Source organism: Bactrocera dorsalis, chromosome 6 (genome assembly GCF_023373825.1).
Source record: "Bactrocera dorsalis isolate Fly_Bdor chromosome 6, ASM2337382v1, whole genome shotgun sequence".
Classification (NCBI taxonomy): Eukaryota; Metazoa; Arthropoda; class Insecta; order Diptera; family Tephritidae; genus Bactrocera; species Bactrocera dorsalis.
In genome coordinates, this window is record NC_064308.1 from 12,512,064 (window position 1) to 12,536,835 (window position 24,772).

At 39.7% G+C, this 24,772-nt stretch overlaps 1 protein-coding gene across 1 annotated transcript; it reads left to right on the plus strand.

Moving 5' to 3' along the window:
• The first annotated feature begins 306 nt into the window (after window positions 1–306).
• Window positions 307–936, plus strand: LOC125779665 (uncharacterized). The gene has a single exon (XM_049460942.1). The coding sequence runs from the start codon at window positions 307–309 to the stop codon at window positions 934–936; it is 630 nt and encodes a 209-aa protein (XP_049316899.1).
• The last annotated feature ends 23,836 nt before the right edge of the window (window positions 937–24,772 follow it).

Below are 24,772 nucleotides of genomic sequence, written 5' to 3' on the forward strand. Positions count from 1 at the left end.
GCGTAGTCGATCTCCGTACACAATCCGGAAAGTTAACAAGACCGCTCGTCAAACTATGCTTCTTACCGATCGCCGATAACCGCGAAACGAAAACCGACAAACCGCTAAAATAAAACGAATATAAAAACAAAATAAAATAAAAATCTATATAAATACGTATACATATATATATATATTTAAAATACCACACAAATGTAGTCGATTAATCTAACGACCCACTCATGCCGCATAACGTGGCAGCCATGCTCATATGTCCTATATGCAACCAAATCTTAATTGAGATAACACTCTTTCAAACAGGTCAATATGGATGCAGACATGCCAGCAGCCCCGACACCAACCACTCGTTCGGCTGTCAATGTGCCACGCCAAGCGGCTGCCCCAGTTGCGGCTGCCCCAGTTGCAGCACCCCGAACAACCACACCAACGGCGCCTCGGAATGGAAGGGTAGCATTGCCGCCAACACCCGCGCTTGTCGTCGACCCACAACGCCGTAGATGTCCTCTATGTCGTCGACCCCACCGGCTGCCACAATGCGTCATCTTTAAGGGATTGCCACCTCAACAACGCCTGTTGGTCGTGCAGGCGCACGGCCATTGTCTGAATTGCCTGACGCCTGTCCACCAAACTCACGAGTGTACGTCGGGCAATCTGTGCCAAATTTGTATGCGGCCGCATCACACCATGTTGCACCGAATCACTAGGAATGACACCCGTCAACAACCTTCCGGCCGCAACCGCGGCGCAGTACGACGACCTCCAGTAAGCCGGGATGCGCGGCGCCGTCGAACGAGTGGGCCATCATCATCCCATGCCCGACGGCCACACAATGGGGCATCAACACGACGCCAGCAACCACGACCACGTCCACGCCTCGCCTCAGGCCTTAGCAGCGTCGTAGCCACACTCCAGCAGCTTCAAAGCATTCTAGGCTGAAATATTCGCCTAGGGGGGCCGGGAAGGCTAAATGAGCCTTAGTCGCCTGCCCCACACCACACCTACATCCATTACTAACACGCACACTCACCACACTCCACATCAACACCACCCACACGCGCGAGCGCAGGATTCACACCCCCAAACACACACCACACCACTCCACTGAAAAAGGGTCCGCTTTACACAGCTCAGTTTCGATTCGATCGTCTTGGTCTCTACGTCGCTTTTTCGCCACCGCTACGCAACAATTTAGTCGAAAAGTATTCGCATCCTAAGTGAATTTAATTCAACATTATATAAGAGTATTCGCATACTAAGTGAATTTAATGTAACCTATATATATATATATTCAGTGAAGTTATATTGTAAACAAAAAAGGAAACCCCCACTAATCGAGTGGTTAACTCTTATTGTGAAATTGAATATACCAGCAAGTGGCGCACAACGAAAGGTTTTTTTTATTTCGAACACATAAAGCGCACATTAAGCGGTAAGTAAAGCGGGCAGTGAACTCAACACCAGAGCTTCTCCAAATGCGGATATACGAATAGATGCAAAAGCCATCGTTCTACCGCAACTTACAAATTTGCTTCCAAGCTATGAAGTAAATAAAATACATTGGGAAAAATGCTCGCATCTAAAATTAACAGATCCCAACTGTCATACCCCATCACAAATCGACATTAGGGATGCTCGATGAACATCGATGTTCGATGATCATCGATATTGAAGGCAAAAACATCGATGTTTTAATATCGATGTTACCATACGAAAAATATCCCAACATCGATGTTAACGGAATCGATCATTGATGTTAACTTACGGCCTCACGCACGACACGGATGTCCACCAAAGCAATGCAACTTACGGGGCATCTCGACAGGATAGATTATATAGAATACTAGCTGCATTGCCGTGCCCATTGCCTGTGGAGACTCCACATTGCTCATAGCTTACTAGATATAGAATACTATCTAGTTTGCCATGTATAGTAAGCTAGAAGCTGTCACTTCAGCAGTTTGACAGCGCAGTTTTCATTTCTATGAAAATTTTGAAGAGGCAACATATCCCATTTGCACATATGCCCACGGCATTTTCAATTTGGCAATATGAAAATTAGAAGAGCGAGTATTAAGACGGTTGTGTTTTATTATAAAAATAAAGTACATATTCAAAATAACATTAATTCAAAAAATTAATATTTAGTTTAATATTGTTAATTTACAGAAAAATTATGCAAATTGGGTTGGAAATGAGAGAAGTCTTAAATTTAAAAAACTTATACATGCATAAATCAAAATATTATTGCGCATTTTAAATTTATTATTTCAATTGGTATATAAATTTTATGCCACAATTATTATATAGTAGTCCAAAAATATGAATTCTTATTTTTCCCAGAAGTAGATTTGTAAAAAAAAGGATCTTTCTCCTTTTCTTATTATCTTATTTTTCCCAGAAAGCTTTTCAAAAGCTGGTTCTACTCTTTATCAACAAATAAACCGATTAAAAGGTTCTTCTTTACCAAAATTACTTTTCCTTCAGGCAATTAATAAAAAATATTGGGATATGTAATAATTTGATCTGTTGCTTAATAAATTTCGAATTTATATATTGTGTTTTATTTCTTTGTCAATTATTAATGAAAAATTATCGATGGATCCAACATCGATGTTCGGTTTTTGATAAATATCGAACATCGATGTTGAGCTTTCGATTATGACATCGATGTCAACATCGATGTTTTTTGAATATCGATCATCCCTAATCGACATATTATTAGGCAGTGACTTAATACGTCAAATAATTCTTGAAGGTATAGAGAAAATCTCCAATAAATTGGTAGCCCAAAATACAATCTTTGGGTGGATTATAAGTAGCCAAGTCACTGAAAAAATAAATTCTTTCACCGCACAAGTGGAAGATATCACAAACGAATATTTAAATAATGAACTTAAAAAATTCTGGGAAGTAGAAGAAGTACCCCTGATTACCAAACTTTCAGAAGAAGACCAGGCATGCGAAGCCTATTACCAGTCCACAACGACAAGAAACGAACGTGGTCTTTATGTTGTGCGACTGCCATTCAGATCCACCTTTCCAGAAACTACAGCTCTAGGCCACTCTAGAATATCAGCAGTCCAGCAATTCTTAAGCATGGAAAAAAGCCTGATAAAGAAAAATGAGCTGAAATCAGCATATGATAATGTGATGGACAAATATCTTGAACTCAATCATATGGAAGAAACTGTACCATATGAAAAAATATCCAAAGGTAGATATTTATCTTTTTACCTTCCACATCATGGGGTAATAAGACTAGATAAAATCACAACGAACGTACGAATGGTGTTCAATGCCTCAAAGTGTACGAGCTCAGGCAAATCACTCAGTGATGTATTATACACAGGGCCAACATTGCAACCTGATCTCATGTTGCTAATACTAAATTGGCGCATGTTTAAATACGTTTTTAACGGGGATGTTGAGAAAATGTATAGGCAAATTCTGGTGCATGAAGATGACCAAGATTTCCAACGCATAGTCTTCCGCAATTCAATTAATAGTCCAATTAGCGACTACAAACTTAAAACTGTTACCTTTGGCATCAACTGCGCACCCTATATAGCCATTAGGACCTTACATGAACCTGTGAAACAAATTTACCTTTAGCAACTTCTGTGTTGCAAACTCAAACATATGTGGATGACATTTTATCAGGTAGCCACAGTAAACCAATAGCGTGCGAATCATTATCTCAAGTGGTCAAAGCACTAAATTCAGTAGGTTTTCCCCTAAAGAAAATAACATCAAATCATCCCGAAATAATCAAAGATATAAAAAAGGAGGACTTATTAGATACTGACTTCCTTAAATCCGAAAAGGCTAGTACAACAAAAACACTAGGGATTCAATGGAATGCGATAACAGATCAATTCTCATATACAATTGAGTCAATATCTGCAATATCCGCCATTACAAAACGACAAATACTTTCCTCGGTGGCAAAACTTTTCGCCAATAATGATTCAAGCTAAAATTCTCATGTAAGATTTGTGGCAAGATGGCACTGAATGGGATGAACATGTAAAACCTGTACGTTTAACAAAATGGGTTAAATTTGGTAACAACCTACATACTATATCAGAAATTCTAATCCCTCGATGGTTAAATTTCACCCCTAACATTAACGCAGAATGACACGGTTTCTGTGATGCCTCTGAAAAGGCTTATTGCGCAACAGCCTACATACGCACTCAGTATGATAGCAAAATAACTTCACATCTTTTGGTAGCCAAAGCCAAAGTTGCACCTTTGAAGACACTAAGCCTGCCACGGCTTGAACTAAATGGTGCTCTTCTGTTAGAAAAATTAAATTCGATAGTTCAAACCCATCTAAAATTAAACGATCACAAAATGTATCTCTGGTCAGACTCAGAAATAGTTCTAGCATGGTTGGAAAAACCACCCTATACTTGGAAGACATATGTATCGAATTGCATATCACAAATCTGAGACTTAGTTGGCTCAGCAAAATGGCTACATGTTGCAAGTGCAGATAACCCAGCGGATCTTGGGACAAGAGGTTGCAAACCACTTCACCTCACCAGCACTACACTCTGGTGGAATGGTCCCACGTGGCTAACAGAATCACAAGAATTCTGGCCAAAGTCTCCTGCTCGGAATATCATACCTCCGGAAAGAAAATAGAACATTTTCATATCACTCGAGAAGAGGTTAACATTCTCCAAAGATTTTCATCATTTCCTCGAGCACTAAGGGTAGTCGCTTATATGCACAAATTCATCCATAAACTTAAACAAAAGTTGAAAAGGATATCAAACGATCCTTACATACAAGTAAAATATTCCGACTTGCAACATGCCAAGGTCAGTCTAATCTTGTATACACAAACTAGCTATTTCAGCAAAGAGAAATCAAAGTTGCTTGAAAAGCGACCTCTCGAAAATGTAAGCTCACTTCTCGTGTTAAACCCATTCCTGGACGCTAAGGGATTACTACGGGCAAATGGAAGACTAGCCAACTCCAGCCTTAGTTACAACGAACGACATCCCATCATTATCCCAGAGAAATCCCGTTTTACCTACTTATTTCTAATATATATCCACCAGCTTACACTGTATGGTGAGCATCGCTTGATGCAACAAATGGTTCGACAAGAGTTCTATATACCGCGACTAAAGCCACAGATTAAAAGAACCATTTTCATGTGTAAACAGTGTCCTATGTAAAAGCACAAAATACGTACGCAGATCATGGCAGCCCTACCACCTGAACGCTGCAACTATGCTTTACCCTTTACCATCACTGGGGTTGATTTTGCTGGACCCTTCCAGATAAAGGCCTCGATGCTAAGGTCTTCCTCATTTAGAAAAGGGTATTGGCTGCCTTTGTATGTTTTAAAGCAAAGGCAGTACACCTCGAGCTATGTTCGAATCTGACTACTGCGGCTTTTCTTGCAGCATTTGCCCGACGCGGATTTCCTTTAAAAATTATGAGCGACTATGGAAAACACTTTGTCGGAGCTCAAAGAGCTACGGAAAAGGAGTTTTTACAATTCATTAAAGAAGTATCCCCCGAAATTGTCAAAAAATATGCACCCCAAGGGATCGATTGGCAATTCATACCCCCATGTTCCCCACACATGGGTAGACTCTGGGAATCAGCAGTAAAGAGCTTTAAGTCCCATTTAAAGAAAATGGCTGGTAACCATAAGTTCAATTATGAGGAGTTTACTACATTACTCGCTCGTATCGAAGCCGTACTAAACTCCAGACTTATCTCACCACTCTTGCAAGATTCCTCCGACTTCACAGCCTTAACCCCAGGGCATTTTCTCAAAGGAGCACCCATTCTGGCCATACCTGAGCCAGGCGTGGAGTCGCTATCCTTATTAAACAGATGGGGGCGAATTAAAATCCTCCATCATGATTTCAGCCACCGATGGAAGGAAGACTACATAAAGGACCTTCACAAGAGATACGGAATGGCGTCTCGGCCGCATAAAACAACTTCATTACGGTTCCGACGGTCATATTTGAGTTGTTGATGTCCGCACTCAAACCGGAACGCTAACCAGACCGCTCGTCAAATTATGCTTTCTACCAACCGCCGAAGATAAAGAAACGTAAAACCGAAACCGCAGTGTTAATAAATCAAGAAATCAATAAAACATATACCTTACCAAATCGAAACCTCGAATAACATTAAACGACACAAAAGGCTTAACATAAATGTCTGATAAAAAAAAAAATTACATCCTATTCATGCCACATATAGTGTCACAAAAGTCCAAATTATTGTAAATTTCACAATATATTACTAATATCATCATTTTTCTCAGAGAGTAATATGGACGTGGATATGGCATCATCGTCAACGCCAACCAAGCGTTCGGCAGTTTCCGTCCCTCGCTCTGAAGCTGCCCCAATAGCAGCATCCCGGACCAACACTGCACTGGCAGCGCCTCGAACAACGACAGGCTCCACCGCGACAACGGCTCCGCGTCAAAGCACGCCAGCATCACCCACATTACCAGCGGATCTGCAACGAATTCGTTGTCCACTATGTCGCCGCTCGCATCGGCTATCGCACTGCGGTATCTTTAAAAGCATGCCGCCGATGCAACGTCAGCAGGTGGCACAGGCGCACGGGTATTGCCTGAATTGCCTGGCAACTTTCCACGCAACTCAGGAGTGTCCATCACATAATCGTTGCCAAATCTGTGTGCGGGCTCATCATATGCTGTTGCACCGCACTACCAGATGCGACTCCGGCGACCACCGGCTCCTCGCACCAGCGGTAACGTCAGGCGTTCTCAAAGAACTCCTGTGACGGCATACTGCGTGGACCCTCTCCAGCAGAATCTCGTCCCTGGCGTCAAAACCGGACAACATCAACACAGCGTTATCAGCTTAGGCCGCAATGCCGCCGGTCAACAGGCCTCAGCAGCGTTGTAGCTACGCTACAGCAGCTACAGCGGCTTCTAGGCTAAATACTGGCCTAGTGGGGCCGGGATGGCTAAATGAGTAGCGACGTCACATTACATTTACATCAGTTCACCACACCGAATCAAAAGCACGCATTCTCCTCATCACGCGAGAGAACATTACATATTAACACACACACGCACATGCACCAAAACACGATGACATTTTACATTCTAATTAGAAAAAAAGGAAAAGAGAAAGGATCTCGCGCACCTTCTGGTGTTACGACGTCGATCGGTATACACCTCCGCTTTTCGCAGCATCCCGGTTCCATTTCGCAGTTAACCCGCCTGGATATATTTAACGTTTTCTAAAAACTACTGTTTGCAATTTAAGTATAATCACTTTTGCTCATTTTGTACATATATATAACATACATATATTTAACCTTGAACATAAATTTTAAAACACATTTGTTGTCCATTTTTGAAGTGCATTTTATAAAAAATAAAAGTTTATAACGATTCTTTGGAATCTAGTGCATTTTCGTTTTAACTAAAAGTGTGAGTGGCCTATAAGGTGAGTTAAATATACAATAGAGACTGTCAGAGCTAACTCTGACTTTGTTTTTTATACCAATTTGTGGAGTATTGGAAAATTGTGGCTCTAGTGGTAGTCGTATGACGTACCGGCCATTATTTGATCGAGTAGTTGCGGCTTTCGAGTAGCCCTTACAATACTGATCTTCTAGAGTTTTATTTAATATTCGTCGAAGTTTCCCTATCTCTTGTAATTTCCTTAATTGTGAATTAAGGTATTGATTTGATTTTTCCTCAGCTTGAGTTGGTATGGCGGTAACTAGTCCACTTTGTGTTTCGCTGTGCTGCGTTTGAGCTTTTTGTGCCTTTAAGCAACATGGTGTCTTTTGGCAATGTTTCGAATTTTGAGTTTCGGGATTTGCTTTTGCAATTATACCCGTGGTTCTTTGTGTATAAGCGCTTCTTTGGGGTGAGATGGGATATCTGCTGTAATGAAGCACTGAATTATGTCTTTTGTGACAATATACGCAATTAAATTTGCTTTTGCAATTATTAAGATTGTGTGAGTGGGACAAGCAGTTTGTACAGAGTCTTTTTGACCTGACAAAGTTGTTCCTTTCATTGACATTCAATTTTTTAAACTTCTCGCAAGTTTTAAGCTTATGCCCTCTTGTGCATAGTTGGCATGATATATGATTTCTTTGTTCAGATGTGAACGATTGAGTTTTGTGAAAGTTTTTGTTTGAATTGTTTCTGTTACTAACTTGGGGTCTATTTAAGCTTCCATTTTGGTCGTGTTTAATGTTCTTAGTTTTGACAATTTATTCTTCTAACCTTTCCGCAATTTCATATTGGGTAGTGAGAAAATCTTTCAGTTGTTGCCGCGTTGGGCACTTTCTTCTTGATGAGAGCGATTGCTCCCATAGAAGTAAAGACTTTTCTGGTAATGCGGCAATTGTTTACCAGAATTGGGTCGCAGCTGTCTGTGAGAATATTTAGTGTCGATAGAATCAACAAACAATTTGAAACAGTGGTTTCTAGTTCGACAATTTCTATACTTGTTTCTTTTTTAATTTTTGGATAGTTCATTAGTGTTGTTACTTGTTTATAGATCACTATTCTTTCGTTTTCGTATCTAGCTTTTAGAGCTTTCCAAGCCAAATTGAAACTGTTTTACTATGACGCCTGCTTGACCTTTTGTTTTGTATCGGAGGTGATACAATTTTGGGTTTGTGATAATTTTGGATGGTTGATATAAACGGTTGTAAACATGTCCCGGAAGGAGGGCCATTCTTCATAACTTCCATAAAATGTTTCTTTGTCACATGCGGGCACCTCAAGGTGAATGCCTGAACTTGCCTTTTGACTGTCTATTTCTGGCAGCTCTACTCATCTGTGGGGAGTAGGTGCAATTGCTTCAATTAGCTTTAGCTGATCGAATATCATAGCTTTTGTTTCTTCGTACTGGTTTAAGCAGTTTTCGTATATGACGTAAGCAGATAATTTAAAATTTTATAGTAGATATGAATCGTCAGAATCAACAATGGCGTCATGAGCCGCTTAGAGTTGAGTCAAAAATTTTAAAAATTTTGAATTTCTATTTCTAATAACGATTCCGAGTTTTCGTGAATCGGTGAAGATGCAAATCTAACCTGCAATCAACCTGTTTTGAGCTTGTAGCTCCTGCAGGTGTATTTTGATTTTTAATATTATTCATTATTTTTAATGTATGGTAAATATCAGTCAAAATGAATTAAATTTTTCTCAGTATAAACCGAATTCTCTTTTCAATAAATAAGAGTTTATTTCGTATGAACGGGTTATTTGTTTTTTAATTAATGCCGTTTCTTATTTACTTGCTTAACGATGTTATTTATTTATATTTTAGTTTGAAGTTTGAAAATATCTTTGATTTTATTTATTTATTATTTAGACGATTTATTTTTTATCAAATCCGCACTTTGAATTTATTAACACTTTTTCCGTCCTTATGTTAGTATTTAGGTACACCCTAATACTTGGACTTGTATATACGTATTTTTGGGCAATTGAGAGCTCGTTGAAGATATTGTTACGAATTTACTCTTGCTAGTTTACTTTGTTAGGTTCGTATCTCTGGATTGACAAATAAAATCAACACTGTTTAATTTAATTCAACAACTCTTTATTTCACAACTCGTCTACACTATAGCAGTTTACTCTTAGCACTGATTGATTACGTTGGCACTGCCACGGCTTATATAGCCACGCACTTCTCGCTGATGCCGACGTGTCCTTCTAGAATATCGCGTCTGGAAATTACCAGAACATACGGCTATAGCCACGCACTTCTCGCTGATGCCGACGTGTCCTTCTAGAATATCGCGTCTGGAAATTACCAGAACATACGGCTATACGGCGCCAGACGCAAGCAGACAGTCGCGGCAATTGTTTAACTAGACGAGCTGACAGTGTGGCGCCAGATGTCTACAACAAGACAAATGCTATTCCATATACCTACAGCTATTGTTCATATTTTTGTAACACTGCCCTCCACTAAAGCCTAATCGTCCCGATTAGGCACAAATCCTCTTGAACCAAATGGGGCGAGCCTCTCCAAATGTACTACTTTCATTTTACATCGTGCTTTCCCATTTCTTTGTATGCGGTATACCACGTCATTAAGTCGTTTCATCACCATATAGGGTCCTTCCCAGGCTGTCTGCAGTTTCGGGGACAAGCCTTTCTTTCGAAGTGGATTGTACAACAGGACCAGATCACCTTCTTCAAAACCTTTTGAATTTGCCGCTTGATCGAACCGGTTCTTCATCTTATTGCTCATCAGATGCGTATGCTGTCTTACCATTAGATGCAATTCATTCATTTCTTCCTTTAAGGCAGAACAATAATCTCCATCATTTCTTACAGCTGTAGGATTTGTTCCAAACTTAAGATCAGCAGGGAGTCGCAGATCAGATCCAAAAATAATCTTTGCTGGCGTGTAACCAGTTGTCTCGTGCTTCGCTGAACGATACGCCAGCAGGAACATCTGGATGCACTTGTCCCAATTCCGTTGATCTTTATCAACGATTTTCCGCATATGTTCTTCGAGCGTTCGGTTGAATCTCTCCACCATTCCATCTGATTGTGGATGTAACGCTGTTGTCCGTGTCTTGTGGATGCCCAATAATGTACAGACTTCTTGGAAAATGGAAGATTCGAAATTCCTGCCTTGATCTGAGTGTAATTCGATGGGCACTCCGAACCTTGTTATCCAATTTTCTACAAACGCTTCGGCTACTGTCTTCGCTTCTTGGTTTGGTAAGGCATATACTTCTGGCCATTTACTGAAATAATCCATGACAACCAGTAGATATTTGTTTCCGGCCGTACTGGTTGGGAACGGACCTGCAACATCCATTGCGACTCGTTCAAATGGTGATCCCACGTTGTACTGTTGTAGCCTACCGCGACTTTTGGCTTTAGGACCTTTAGCTGCCATGCACTCTACGCAATTACTTATCCATTCTGCTATGGAATCTCGACAACCGATCCAGTAGAACCGTTGTTTAATCTTCTCTATAGTTTTTGTAATTCCAAGGTGCCCTCCACTAGGTCCATTGTGATATTCTTTCAATACTTTCGGGATCATGGACTTCGGTACTATGATCAGCAGACGAGACTGTTTGCCATCTTCGCTTTCCCAGGTACGATGAAGGTATCCATTAACGAGGTTTATGCTGTTCCATTGGGCCCAATATGCTTTTGCAGTTGGACTCTCGGTATTTATTTGTTCCTTTGGTGGTCGTACCCCATTTTCTTTGGCTATTATCAGCTTTGTAAGATCAGGGTCCTCCAGCTGATTGATTCTGATGCGGTGAGGAGTCCAATCATCTTCAGGTTCTATATTCAGTAATCGCACGTCGATTATACCTTCTTTTCCTTCTGATTTGGAGCAATGTTTACATTCCAGTGGACAAGGGCGACGTGATAATGCATCCGCATTTTTGTGGTGAATCCCCTTTCGATGTTCCGTTTCGAAGTCGTAATTCTGTAATCTTTCGATCCATCGTGCAATTTGGCCTTCCGGATTCTTAAACTGTAATAACCATTTTAATGCTGCATGATCAGTCCTCAGCAAGAATCGTTGTCCATACAAATACTTGTGGAAATGTTTTACACATTCCACCACAGCTAGTAGTTCTTTTCGCGTCACACAGTAGTTTTTCTCTGGTTTCCCGAGCACTCTGCTGTAATACCCAATTACTCTTTCTTGTCCGTCGATGAGCTGAAACAGGACACCTCCAATTCCATAAGCGCTCGCATCTGTATCCAGGATGAATTTCTTTCCAGGTATTGGATAAGCTAACATCGGCGCCGTACAAAGTAGTTCTTTCAGCTGCTCAAATGCTTTTTCTTGTTCCAACTGCCATACAAACGGGCGATTCTTCTTGGTTAAATCATGTAAACTTCTAGCCACGTTCGCAAATCCAGGTACAAAACGGCGGTAATACGTGCATAAGCCAAGGAAGCTGCGGAGTTCATGTATGTTGGTGGGTCGAGGCCAATCTTTGACTGCTTTTATTTTTCCTTCCTCGGTGTGAATCCCCTCAGTTGACACTTTATGTCCGAGATATGTGACCTGCTTCTTCCATAATGAACACTTTTTGGGATTCAAGCGTAATCCGGCTGCTGCTATTCGCTGAAAGACTTCCTCTAGATTTTTCAGATGATCATCAAAACTTTTTCCCATGATGATAATGTCATCAAGATACACTAAACATGTCTTCCAGTTGAGTCCTTTTAACACATGTTCCATCAGTCGCTCGAACGTTGCAGGCGCATTACATAACCCAAATGGCATCACAGAGAATTCCCATAACCCGTCGCCCATACTGAAAGCGGTCTTTTCACGGTCACATTCATCAATCTCGACTTGCCAATATCCACTTTGTAGATCTAATGTAGAAAACCATTTCGCTCCAGACAAGGTGTCTAATGTATCGTCGATTCTTGGTAGAGGATAACTGTCTTTCTTTGTGACATCATTCAACTTCCTATAATCTACGCAGAAACGGGTGCTACCATCTTTCTTTTTAACTAAGACGATAGGTGAGCTCCATGGACTTATTGAAGGTTCGATTACACCGTTTTTGTGCATGTCTTCAATAATTTTGTTAGCATCCTCTCGTTTTGCTAGTGGAACCCTACGCGGAGCTTGTCGGATTGGTTTAGCGTCTCCAGTATTTATGCGATGTTTGACAATGCCGGTTCTTCCTGTGTTTCCTTCGTTTGCAAATATGGATGCGTATTTTTCTAATAGTTTTTCTGCTTTTAATTTTTCATTTCCATGCAGTTCGTTCAGCAAATTATTTAGGAGTGTAGGACTTATCTGCTGAGGCTCAATCGTAGGCTTCTGTTGTGACCGTTCGCATCGTGCTATTGCACTTATATTCTGGCACTGTCCAATTACTGCTCCTTTCTTCAGACTTATAGGCGTGTTGAATTCATTCACTACTCTCACCGGAATGGTGGCGTCTTCTCTAGTTTTCACAAGCGTTCTTCCTACCAATATGGGTGTATCTATTTTTGTTGGTTCCACAATCCACAACTCTTCAGTCCCACCTCCTCCATTCACTTTAGCCCATACAATCGCCTCAGATTTTGGTGGAATGCTCTGATTATCATCAACAATCACCCTCTTACTTTCAACGTTAGTCACATATCCGGTGTTTATAGGCATCTCCATGTTCTGGCAAAACAGCATTTGCTTGTTTAAATCCAAAGTAACCCCGTGATCAATCATGAAATCTACTCCCATTATAATTTCATCCGTGATTTCTGCTACGATGAAGGTGTGATTAACTTCCAGGGTACCAATCATCACTTCGCAAAACACTTTTCCCGTGACAGCTGCTTCCTCCCCGGTGGCCGTTCGAAGCTTGCAACCGACTAATGGTTCAACCGTCCCTCTTACCACATCCGGTCGGATAATTGAATGTGTGGCACCAGTATCCAAAGTAAGCGTTGACAGTCGTCCATTTACGATGCCGTTGATAGTAAGATTGTTGTCATGGCGACCTATTTGTGATATCGAGATGGCGGGGCAAATAGTTGTGGGAACCAGCTCACGCCCCTTTGAACTGTTCCGTTTTAGTTTAACGACTTGTGAGATGTGGATGCTTCGTCCTCGTTATCTGTTGGTTGTTTCCGTTTTGATGGGTTTACTTTTATATTGCAATTTCGGGCAAAGTGACCCGCTTTTCCACAGTTGAAACATCTGCCTGTTGTATTTACTCGCGGTGCAGCAATTGTCTTCAGAGTCTTCAATATTTCTTCCATCAGCGCCGGTTGTTCCATTTCAACCCTTTGTACTTTGTGTGCTGGTTTACTTAGTAGGGAAGCTGTTTCCTGTGTGAGGGCGTGCGAAACCGTTTCAGCAAACGTTCTTTTTGGCAATGCATATGTGGCGCGTTTGGTGTCCACATCACGAATTCCATTTATGAAACATTGAATTTTTACCCTCTCAATGTAATCCACAGGTGCATCTGCATTTGCCAAATGAGCCAGTCGTTCTATTTCAGTTGCGAACTCTTGCAATGACTCGTTCATTTTCTGACCCCTATTTTGCAGTTCGATCTGGTATATTTGTTTCCGGTGCTCACTACCATATCGTCTTTCTATCGCACTCATCAATGCCTCATAGTTGTCCCGTTCACAGTCTGGAATAGTCTGAAGGATTTCTGCCGCAGGTCCTTTCAATGATACAAACAAGGACGCCACTTTGTCCGCTGCATTCCAGTTATTGGCCAATGCTGTCTTTTCAAACTGAAGTTTGAAAATTTGAAATGGAATACTTCCATCGAATGTGGGTGCCTTCAATCTTGGATTATTTGTTGATGGTGCAGGGCCATGCAGTTGCAGTTCTCGCATCCGATTACTCAAATGAAGAACTTCTGATTTCAAATTTTCTTCGTCATTTTTTAAAGTGCTTAATTCGTCTTCAAATTTTGAAAATTTCTCTTGCACTTGTTTTTGTAGTTGTGTAGTATTTTCCGTAATCTGTTGTACCAAACGATTTTCTAACTGCGTATTATTTTCAGTCATTTGTTGTGTAAGGCGAGACTCTAACTGTGATGTATTTTCAGCTATTTGCGTCATTTGCTGTGCCAGACGATTTTCTGTTTGCACTGCATTTTCTGTATTTTCAGCTATTTGCTGTGCCAGACGATTTTCTGTTTGCACTGCATTTTCTGTATTTTCAGCTATTTGCTGTGCCAGACGATTTTCTATTTGCTTAATAGCCACTAACAGCAAGTTCATGTCCACACTTGATGATGTTCGTTGTTCTTCTACTTTTTCTTCTACCTTTGTAGAAGTTTCTGGCCCAACAAATTCGAACTCGTCCACATTAATTCCATCCGCTTCCATTGCTTCACGTAATCGTGCCTGCAGATCCGCCTTTTGCCCACTTATCGGCAAATTACGCTCCTCCAGTTCCTTTTTTAATTGCTGAATTCTCAATTCTCCGAATTTAACCATCTTGAATTTGGATTATTTGACAATCCCACTTCTGACACCAATTGTTACGAATTTACTCTTGCTAGTTTACTTTGTTAGGTTCGTATCTCTGGATTGACAAATAAAATCAACACTGTTTAATTTAATTCAACAACTCTTTATTTCACAACTCGTCTACACTATAGCAGTTTACTCTTAGCACTGATTGATTACGTTGGCACTGCCACGGCTTATATAGCCACGCACTTCTCGCTGATGCCGACGTGTCCTTCTAGAATATCGCGTCTGGAAATTACCAGAACATACGGCTATAGCCACGCACTTCTCGCTGATGCCGACGTGTCCTTCTAGAATATCGCGTCTGGAAATTACCAGAACATACGGCTATACGGCGCCAGACGCAAGCAGACAGTCGCGGCAATTGTTTAACTAGACGAGCAGACAGTGTGGCGCCAGATGTCTACAACAAGACAAATGCTATTCCATATACCTACAGCTATTGTTCATAATCAGGGATGCATATAGTAATACAAATACTACTTTTTGTAACAATATCAATGTGCTTTGTGCATAAGTATGTTGTAGTGTATATATACAGAGAATGCTTTAATGCTTTGTGCAATTCTGTTTGGTTTGTTTTTGTTCTTAAGCAATTGAGAGCTCACTAAAAGAGATCAATTCGCTTTTTGTATGCAATCCTGCTTGTTGTTGTTTGCCAAAGAACAAGGGGTATTGCCGGATAGTTGCCAGTATGGTCTTTGTATATTTGTTTGTACTAATATAGAATATATTGTATGTAATATATGAGATTTTGTTAGTATCACTGTCTTTTTTTTATGTTTTTAAATCTGTTTCTGCCTTTGCTTTCTTACTGTATGCAGTCGTGCTTATTGCTTTATTAAACATAACGGACTTCCGGAAATTTTTCGCATGTGAATGCTTGAATATTGGCTGCTTTTTGTTTTTGTTAAGTGGTTGTGTTTGAATACTCCAAAGTAAGCTTAATATATAAGCATTTGAAAATTTATTTGTTTACCAAACTTTTATCGGTTTTTCCCGTAAATTAAACTTGGACCTTAAAAGTTTGGCAACCGTTTTATAGTGATGTTTAAACGGATTTTGATTACTGATTTTATGATAGTATATAAATTAGTAATTTGTTTTTTTTATACATATGTATATGCATATAACAAATTTGAAAATTGGATTGCATACGCTCACTTTGTTTCTTCAGGGGCTTTTTTGTATGCAAGTTAACGGCAGCAGCCACACAGATACTTAACGATAAATGTAAACAAATTGTATCTTCTCGCAGTATTACTGCTTGGTCAGCAGAATACTCTAATTAATAAGAAATCAATATATCACTTGTTTTGATAAGTAAGCAAAATCCAATATTCCATTATTTGTTTTGATAATGAGAATAATTGGAAATCCAATGCTCTGGCATTTCATCACTTAATGTAATGCCAAAGCATCTTTAGTAATAAGCATAGAATTATAAGAATATAAATATAAGTGCTTTTACTAATAAAGATCAGTGGATAATCGGCAAGCGTATTGAGAGATCATCTTGATGATCGAAGCGCACCATATATTATCGCACTCAAAACCAACACTTGTGTTTAATTTCTACCGCGCGTAGCGGTACGGAATATATTTTTTTAATACTTCCCACACAAGGGAAGTTAATTGGCGCCCAACGTTAAGGGCACGTGTTCGTAAAATCGCGTTTAATGAACACCGGTGCCGGAACCTTAAACGTACATAAACCTCGTGCGAGAGGTAGAACGCTTTAAAAAAAAAATTAAAAAGAAAAAACAAGTATCCCAAAAAGAGGGAGAAAAGTAAAAGAAAAAAAACAAAAAAAATTAAAAAGAAAAAACAAGTATCCCAAGAATAGGGAGAAAAGCCAAACCAAACTTGAAGTAAAGTGAGCAAAAACTTCATTGCTTGTTGTGTTGTGACAATCGCAGAATAAATAAGAACAAAATTTTTTTTTAAATAAATTTTTAAAAATGAACAGTGAATAAAAAAGTAAAGAGTGACTTAAATCACAAAATACAAATATTTAAAAAACAAAAAAACATCATTAGGCATTGCACGTCAAGCAGCGGCGTAGCCATCGAGGGAAACCAAGGACTAAGGAACACCACAAAAGACGAGGAGAAGAAGGAGTAAGATTTTATTATCCACATTTATCAAATATATTCTTCTTCTTCTTCTTTACTGGCGTAGACACCGCTTACGCGATTATAGCCGAGTCAACAACAGCGCGCCAGTCGTTTCTTCTCTTCGCTACGTGGCGCCAATTGGATATTCCAAGCGAAGCCAGGTCCTTCTCCACTTGGTCCTTCCAACGGAGTGGAGGTCTTCCTCTTCCTCTGCTTCCCCCGGCGGGTACAGCGTCGAATACTTTCAGAGCTGGAGTGTTTTCGTCCATTCTGACAACATGACCTAGCCAGCGTAGCCGCTGTCTTTTAATTCGCTGAACTATGTCAATGTCGTCGTATATCTCGTACAGCTCATCGTTCCATCGAATGCGATATTCGCCGTGGCCAACGCGCAAAGGACCATAAATCTTTCGCAGAACTTTTCTCTCGAAAACTCGCAACGTCGACTCATCGGTTGTTGTCATCGTCCAAGCCTCTGCACCATATAGCAGGACGGGAATTATGAGTGACTTATAGAGTTTGGTTTTTGTCTGTCGAGAGAGGACTTTGCTTCTCAATTGCCTACTCAGTCCGAAGTAGCACCTGTTGGCAAGAGTTATCCTGCGTTGGATTTCAAAGCTGACATTGTTGGTGGTGTTTACGCTGGTTCCAAGATAGACGAAATTATCTACAACTTCAAAGTTATGACTGTCAACAGTGACGTGGGAGCCAAGTCGCGAGTGCGACGACTGTTTGTTTGATGACAGGAGATATTTCGTCTTGCCCTCGTTCACTGCCAGACCCATTTGCGTTGCTTCCTTGTTCAGTCTGGAGAAAGCAGAACTAACGGCGCGGGTGTTGAGACCGATGATATCAATATCATCGGCATACGCCAGCAGCTGTACACTCTTATAAAAGATTGTACCTGCTCGATTAAGTTCTGCAGCTCGAACTATTTTCTCCAGCAGCAGATTGAATAAATCGCACGATAGGGAGTCGTCTTGTCTGAAACCTCGTTTGGTATCGAACGGCTCGGAGAGGTCCTTCCCGATCCTGACGGAGCTTTTGGTCCCGCTCAATGTCAGTTTACACAGCCGTATTAGTTTTGCGGGGATACCAAATTCAGACATTGCGGCATAAAGGCAGCTCCTTTTCGTACTGTCGAAAGCAGCTTTAAAATCGACGAAGAGGTGATGTGTGTCGATTCTCCTTTCACGGGTCTTTTCCAAGATTTGGCGCATGGTGAATATCTGGTCGGTTGTTGATTTACCAGGTCTGAAGCCACACTGATAAGGTCCAATCAGTTTGTTGACGGTGGGCTTTAATCTTTCACACAATACGCTCGATAGAACCTTATACGCGATATTAAGGAGGCTAATCCCACGGTAGTTGGCGCAGATTGTGGGGTCTCCTTTTTTATGGATTGGGCATAGCACACTTAAATTCCAATCGTTGGGCATGCTTTCGTCCGACCATATTTTACAAAGAAGCTGATGCATGCTCCTTATCAGTTCTTCGCCGCCGTGTTTGAATAGCTCGGCTGGCAATCCATCCGCCCCCGCCGCTTTGTTGTTCTTCAGGCGGGTAATTGCTATGCGAACTTCTTCTTGGTCGGGCAATGGAACGTCTTTTCCATCGTCATCGATTGGGGAATCGGGTTCGTCTTCTCCTGGCGTTGTGTGTTCAATGCCATTCAGCAGGCTGGAGAAGTGTTCCCTCCATAATTTAAGTATGCTCTGGGCATCGGTGACTAGATCACCTTGGGGGGTTCTACATGAGTATGCTCCGGTCTTGAAACCTTCTGTAAGCCGCCGCATCTTTTGGTAGAATTTTCGAGCATTACCCCTGTCGGCCAGCTTATCAAGCTCTTCGTACTCACGCATTTCGGCCTCTTTCTTCTTCTGTCTACAAATGCGTCTCGCTTCCCTCTTCAACTCTCGGTATCTATCCCATCCCGCACGTGTTGTGGTCGATCGTAACGTTGCGAGGTAGGCAGCCTGTTTTCTCTCCGCTGCGACACGGCACTCCTCGTCGTACCAGCTGTTCTTTTGCACCTTCCGAAAACCAATGGTTTCGGTTGCAGCTGTACGTAAGGAGTTTGAAATGCCGTCCCACAGTTCCCTTATACCGAGTTGTTGACGAGTGCTCTCAGAGAGCAGGAGTGCAAGCCGAGTAGAAAAACGCTCGGCTGTCTGTTGTGATTGCAGCTTCTCGACGTCGAACCTTCCTTGTGTTTGGTGGCGTGCGTTTTTTGCTGCACAGAGGCGGGTGCGAATCTTAGCTGCAACAAGATAGTGGTCCGAGTCGATGTTAGGACCTCGGAGCGCACGCACATCTAAAACACTGGAGACGTGTCTTCCGTCTATCACAACATGATCGATCTGGTTGGTAGTTTTTCGATCCGGAGACAGCCAGGTAGCTTGATGAATCTTCTTATGCTGGAATCTAGTACTACAGATAACCATATTTCGGGCCCCGGCGAAGTCGATCAGCCTCAACCCATTTGGGGATGTTTCCTCGTGGAGGCTGAATTTACCGACCGTAGTGCCAAAGATACCTTCTTTGCCCACCCTGGCGTTGAAGTCGCCAAGCACGATTTTGACATCGTGGCGGGGGCAGCTCTCATAAGCGAGCTCCAAGCGCTCATAAAAGTCATCTTTGGTCACATCGTCCTTCTCTTCCGTCGGGGCGTGGGCGCAAATCAGCGATATGTTGAAGAACCTCGCTTTGATGCGGATTGTGGCTAGATGTTCATTCACCGGAGTGAATGATAGTACTCGGCGACGGAGTCTCTCTCCCACCACGAATCCAACACCAAACTTGCGCTCCTTTATATGGCCACTGTAGTAAATGCCACAAGGACCTACTCGTCTTTGTCCTTGTCCCGTCCATCGCATTTCTTGGACGGCGGTGATGTCAGCCTTTATTTTCACGAGGACATCAACCAGCTGGGCAGCGGCACCTTCCCAATTAAGGGACCGGACATTCCAGGTGCATGCCCTCAATTCGTAGTCCTTATTTCGTTTTCCATGGTCGTCATCAAAAGGGGGGTCTCTCATCCGAGGCTGGTTGTTGCTATTCGCTGGGGTTGTTTTTTTACGTGGCGGGTCCCAAACCCAGCGCACAACCCTATGCAGGGGATATTTCGCCTTCTCACGTTAGCTCGCCTTCAAACGGAAGTTCTTAGGCTACCCAGAGGATACTTGGTCAAAGACCGGAAGTCGTGAGCTGCTTGAGTCATATGTAAAAGAATCGTTTCTGGCCACTCCCAAGTGAATGGCGATCAGAGAACTTTCCTCACTTGCGTGAACTTCTACATATGACTCCATCCTCAAATATATTAGTACATTAATATATAAGACAATCAATTTTAGCAATTAAGTTTAAACTATTAAGAATCATTGAAGGCTCGACCAGCCAAGTAATAAAATATTTTGAAGCCGCGATTCACCACCGCAAGGGGGACCCTCCGGTTTATAACAAAAACTCAATTCTGCGATTCTGAACTTCAGACCCTCCAGAATAAAAGAGTCTCCTTTCCTAGAAAGGATCAAAAATAAAAAAGTACAAAATTAAATCTTAAAAATTTTAAATAAAGGCTCGACCAGCCAAATAATAAAATATTTTTAAAACCGCGATTCACCACCGCAAGGGGGACCCTCCGGTTTATAATAAAACTCAATTCTGCGATTCTGAACTACAGACCCTCCAGAATAAAAGAGTCTCCTTTCCTAGAAAGGATCAAAAAATAAAAATAAAAAAAATAAAACAACTGACTTGGACTATAACAAAATAGACAGAATAGTTAGAAATCTTGAAAGATTTGTAGAAGTCGATAGGATTAAAATTGCCCATATTTAAAGAAAAATTAATTTATCAAAAATGCCTTTAAGTAGCGAAAATGAGACTTTAGTCGCAAGACTAATTGCGGCAACGAACGCATCACTCAAATTAGAAATATCTGAAATGCGCAGGCAAATAGAAGACTTAACGAAGTCTACAACAATAACAGATTACCAACCTGAAGAAATAAATTCAGAGATTCGCTGTGACGAATCCCTAGAAGTAATAAAATCTTTACCAGAATTTGGGGGAAAGCAAAATAAATATGTTAGCTGGAGGGAATCGGCTAACAACGCAATGAGCTTATACATAAGAAGGCAATTACTCTATAATTGAATATTATAATAAGGTTAATGAGAAATTAACCTTGCTAATAAATAAAACCATAATGACTTACGGATCAGATAGCGCCGTAACTAAGGAATTCAATGCTAAAAATAGGCGGGATGCTTTACGCACATTTATAACGGGACTAAACGGAAATTTAGCTAATATACTATTTTCTCTATCGCCAAGCGACTTACCAAATGCTTTAGTAAAAGCACAAGAATTAGAATCCAACAATATGCGAGCAGCATTCGCATTACAATTTGGAAAAAACTATTCAAATCCCAACAATAATAACAGGCAACATACTTCTAACAACAGATTCAATAATGGTAATTTTAATAATAATTTACGGTTCCCACAAGTCCAACCACAAAGGAATTATAACCAAAGAATGGGATACCAGAATAACCAACCACGACCTACACCAATGGATGTCGACTCAAGCATCCATACACGCAACCGTATGTTGCAAAAGCCAACAACATTTAATCAAAACAATTTGGAAAAAAGGCCACATGGAAGTACACAACAGAATGTTCAGCCACCGACTAAGACACAGCGCATTAATAATATTAAGGAGGATCATTTTTTAGGCCAAAATTAACTCTGCCATATATATTTCTAGATGACAGGGTTACTGGTCAAAACTTTAAAATATTAATAGATACAGGAGCAACTAGTTGCTATATTAAATCAGGAATATACAAAAATAAAAATAAATTGGATATACAAAAGAGAGTAAAAACAATTAATGGATTTTCGATAATACGCTATTATCACATTATCACATTATTCGGTAAAAAACAAATATTCTACGAAATCGAAAATTTGGAAGCAGACCTATTAATAGGATACAAATTTTTGAAGGACATTAATGCAGTGATTAACTTGGAAAAAAAGAAATTAATAATAAATAATGAAAAAGAGGAGGATATATTTAGCTTAGGATGCGAATATGAGCATCAGAAAAGTAAGGATAATTTAAAGATCGTAAAGGAGGACGAAATTACTTTGGAAGCAAAGACTTCTAAAGCGCCAGCCGACGGGAATACCGGCAAATATAAAAAAATAAATATTGTGGAGCAGGAAAGCTCTACAACGCCAGCTGAAGATTTATACCAGCAGAGTAGAAGTAAAAATTATGTAAAAAATATTGTGGAACGAAAAAGTTCTACAACGCCAGCCGATGATAATACCGGCAAATTAAATAAAAAATATATTGTGGAACAAAGAAGTTCTACAACGCCAGCCGATGATAATACCGGCAATATAGAAGAGGAAAACTATGTAAACAAAATTACTTTAGAGGAAAAGTTCTCTAAAGCGCCAGTCGAAAGAAATACCGACATAAACGAAGATGAAATTGAAAATTTAAGAGAGGAAATTAGAAATGAAATATATAAAATACATTCTTCAATAAATATGAATTTACCGTTTCGAACGGATATAAAAGCGGAAATAACGACAATTGTTGAAACTCCTATATGGAGTAAACAATACCCATATCCTCTTTCTGCTAATTCCTTCATAAACGAAGAGGTAAAAAAAATGATGGAAGATAAAATAATAAGGCCAAGTAAGAGCGCATATAATTCACCAATTTGGGTTGTACCAAAAAAGGTGTAAATGAAGACGGTACGCCGAAATTGCGAATGGTAATCGATTATAAAAAATTAAATGAAGTAACAAAATCGGATAAATATCCAATTCCGGATAGCAATATAATACTTTCAAATTTAGGAAGTTCGAAATATTTTTCCACAATAGATCTGGAATCGGGTTTTCACCAGATCCTTATTAAAGAACACGATATTGAAAAAACTGCATTTTAAGTAAATAACGGAAAATACGAATTTTTAAGAATGTCATTTAGTTTAAAAAACGCGCCTAGTATATTTCAAAGGGCGATGGATAATGTTTTAAGGGACTTTATTGGAAAATTTTGTCACGTTTATATTGACGATATAATCGTATTTTCAAAAAGCTTCGAGGAACATAAAAAACATTTAAGTATAATAATAGAAGTTCTAAAAAACGCAAATATGAAAATTTCATTACAAAAATCTAAATTCTACCAAGAAGAAGTAGAATTTTTGGGATATATTGTTGCAAAGAATGTTATAAAGACAGATCCAAAAAAAAGTTGAAACAATTTTAAATTTTCCGGTTCCAACAACTTTACAACAGTTACGAAGTTTCCTAGGAATGATTGGATATTACAGGAAGTTTATTAAAAATTATGCTAAAATAGCAAAACCATTAACAATACATTTATCAGGTGAAAACGGAAGAGTTTCACAACATATGTCCAAAAAAATTAAAATTAGATTGGAACAAGAAGGACTTTTGGCAATTGAGAAAATGAAGTCTATATTAGTAGATCAAGTCGAATTAATTCAACCAAATTTTAACGAAACATTTATATTAACGACAGACGCATCAAATGAAGCTATTGGTGGAGTCTTAAGCCAAGGGGGCAAACCTATTACATTTATATCTAAAACATTAAATTCAACAGAAAGAAATTACGCGACTAATGAAAAAGAGCTATACGCTATCGTATGGGCATTAAAAAATCTAAGAAATTATTTATACGGAGTTTCAGATTTGGAAATTCATACTGATCACCAACCACTAACATTTGCAGTCTCACCTAGAAATCCAAATGCCAAAATGAAAAGATGGCATGCTTTAATTGGAGAATATGGAGCAAAAATTATATATAAACCAGGTAAAACAAATGTGGTAGCAGATGCTTTATCACGACAATTTCTTAATAATTTATCCGACGAATCGTCAACCAGAGTAACCCAACATTCAGCTGAAAGTAGTGATCATACTCAGATACCCGAGACAAAAAAACCATTAAACCAATTTAAACAACAAATTTTACTAAGTAAAAATAGATTTACAATACATGAGCAAATTCAAGAATTTGGGAAAATTAGACATTTAATTGAATACGATACTGTTGATAATTTAATCACAATATTAAAGGAATACATCAAACCAAATATAGTTACGGCAATACATTGCTCAATAGAGGATCTGTACGAAATACAAGCGAAAATAAGAGAAACATTTACTAATAAATTCATATATACGAAAAATTTTGCAATTGACATAACGAACAGAGAAGACTAAGGAATTATAATTGAACAAACGCATACACGAGCACATAGAAGTTACCAAGAAAATTTGAATCAAATTTGCAAAAAATATTATTGGCCTGAAATGAGAAAACAATTCAAAGAATATGTAAGGAATTGTGACATATGTAATAAAAACAAATATGATAGACACCCTATAAAAATACCAATTGGAGAGGTCCCAATACCTACAGAGGAAGGAGTACAGATACACATGGATATATTCTATGCGCAATCTTTAAAATTCATTACGTGTATAGATAGCTATTCCAAATTTTTGGTTATTAAGCAAATCGAAGATAAGATTAATTTAGAAGATAAAGTGTTAGAAATATTACAAAGCTTCCCTAATATAAAGAAGTTAACAA

Excerpts from the sequence above, each read along its gene's own strand:
- LOC125779665 (XM_049460942.1), top strand. The coding sequence starts at position 307 with ATGGATGCAGACATGCCAGCAGCCCCGACACCAACCACTCGTTCGGCT.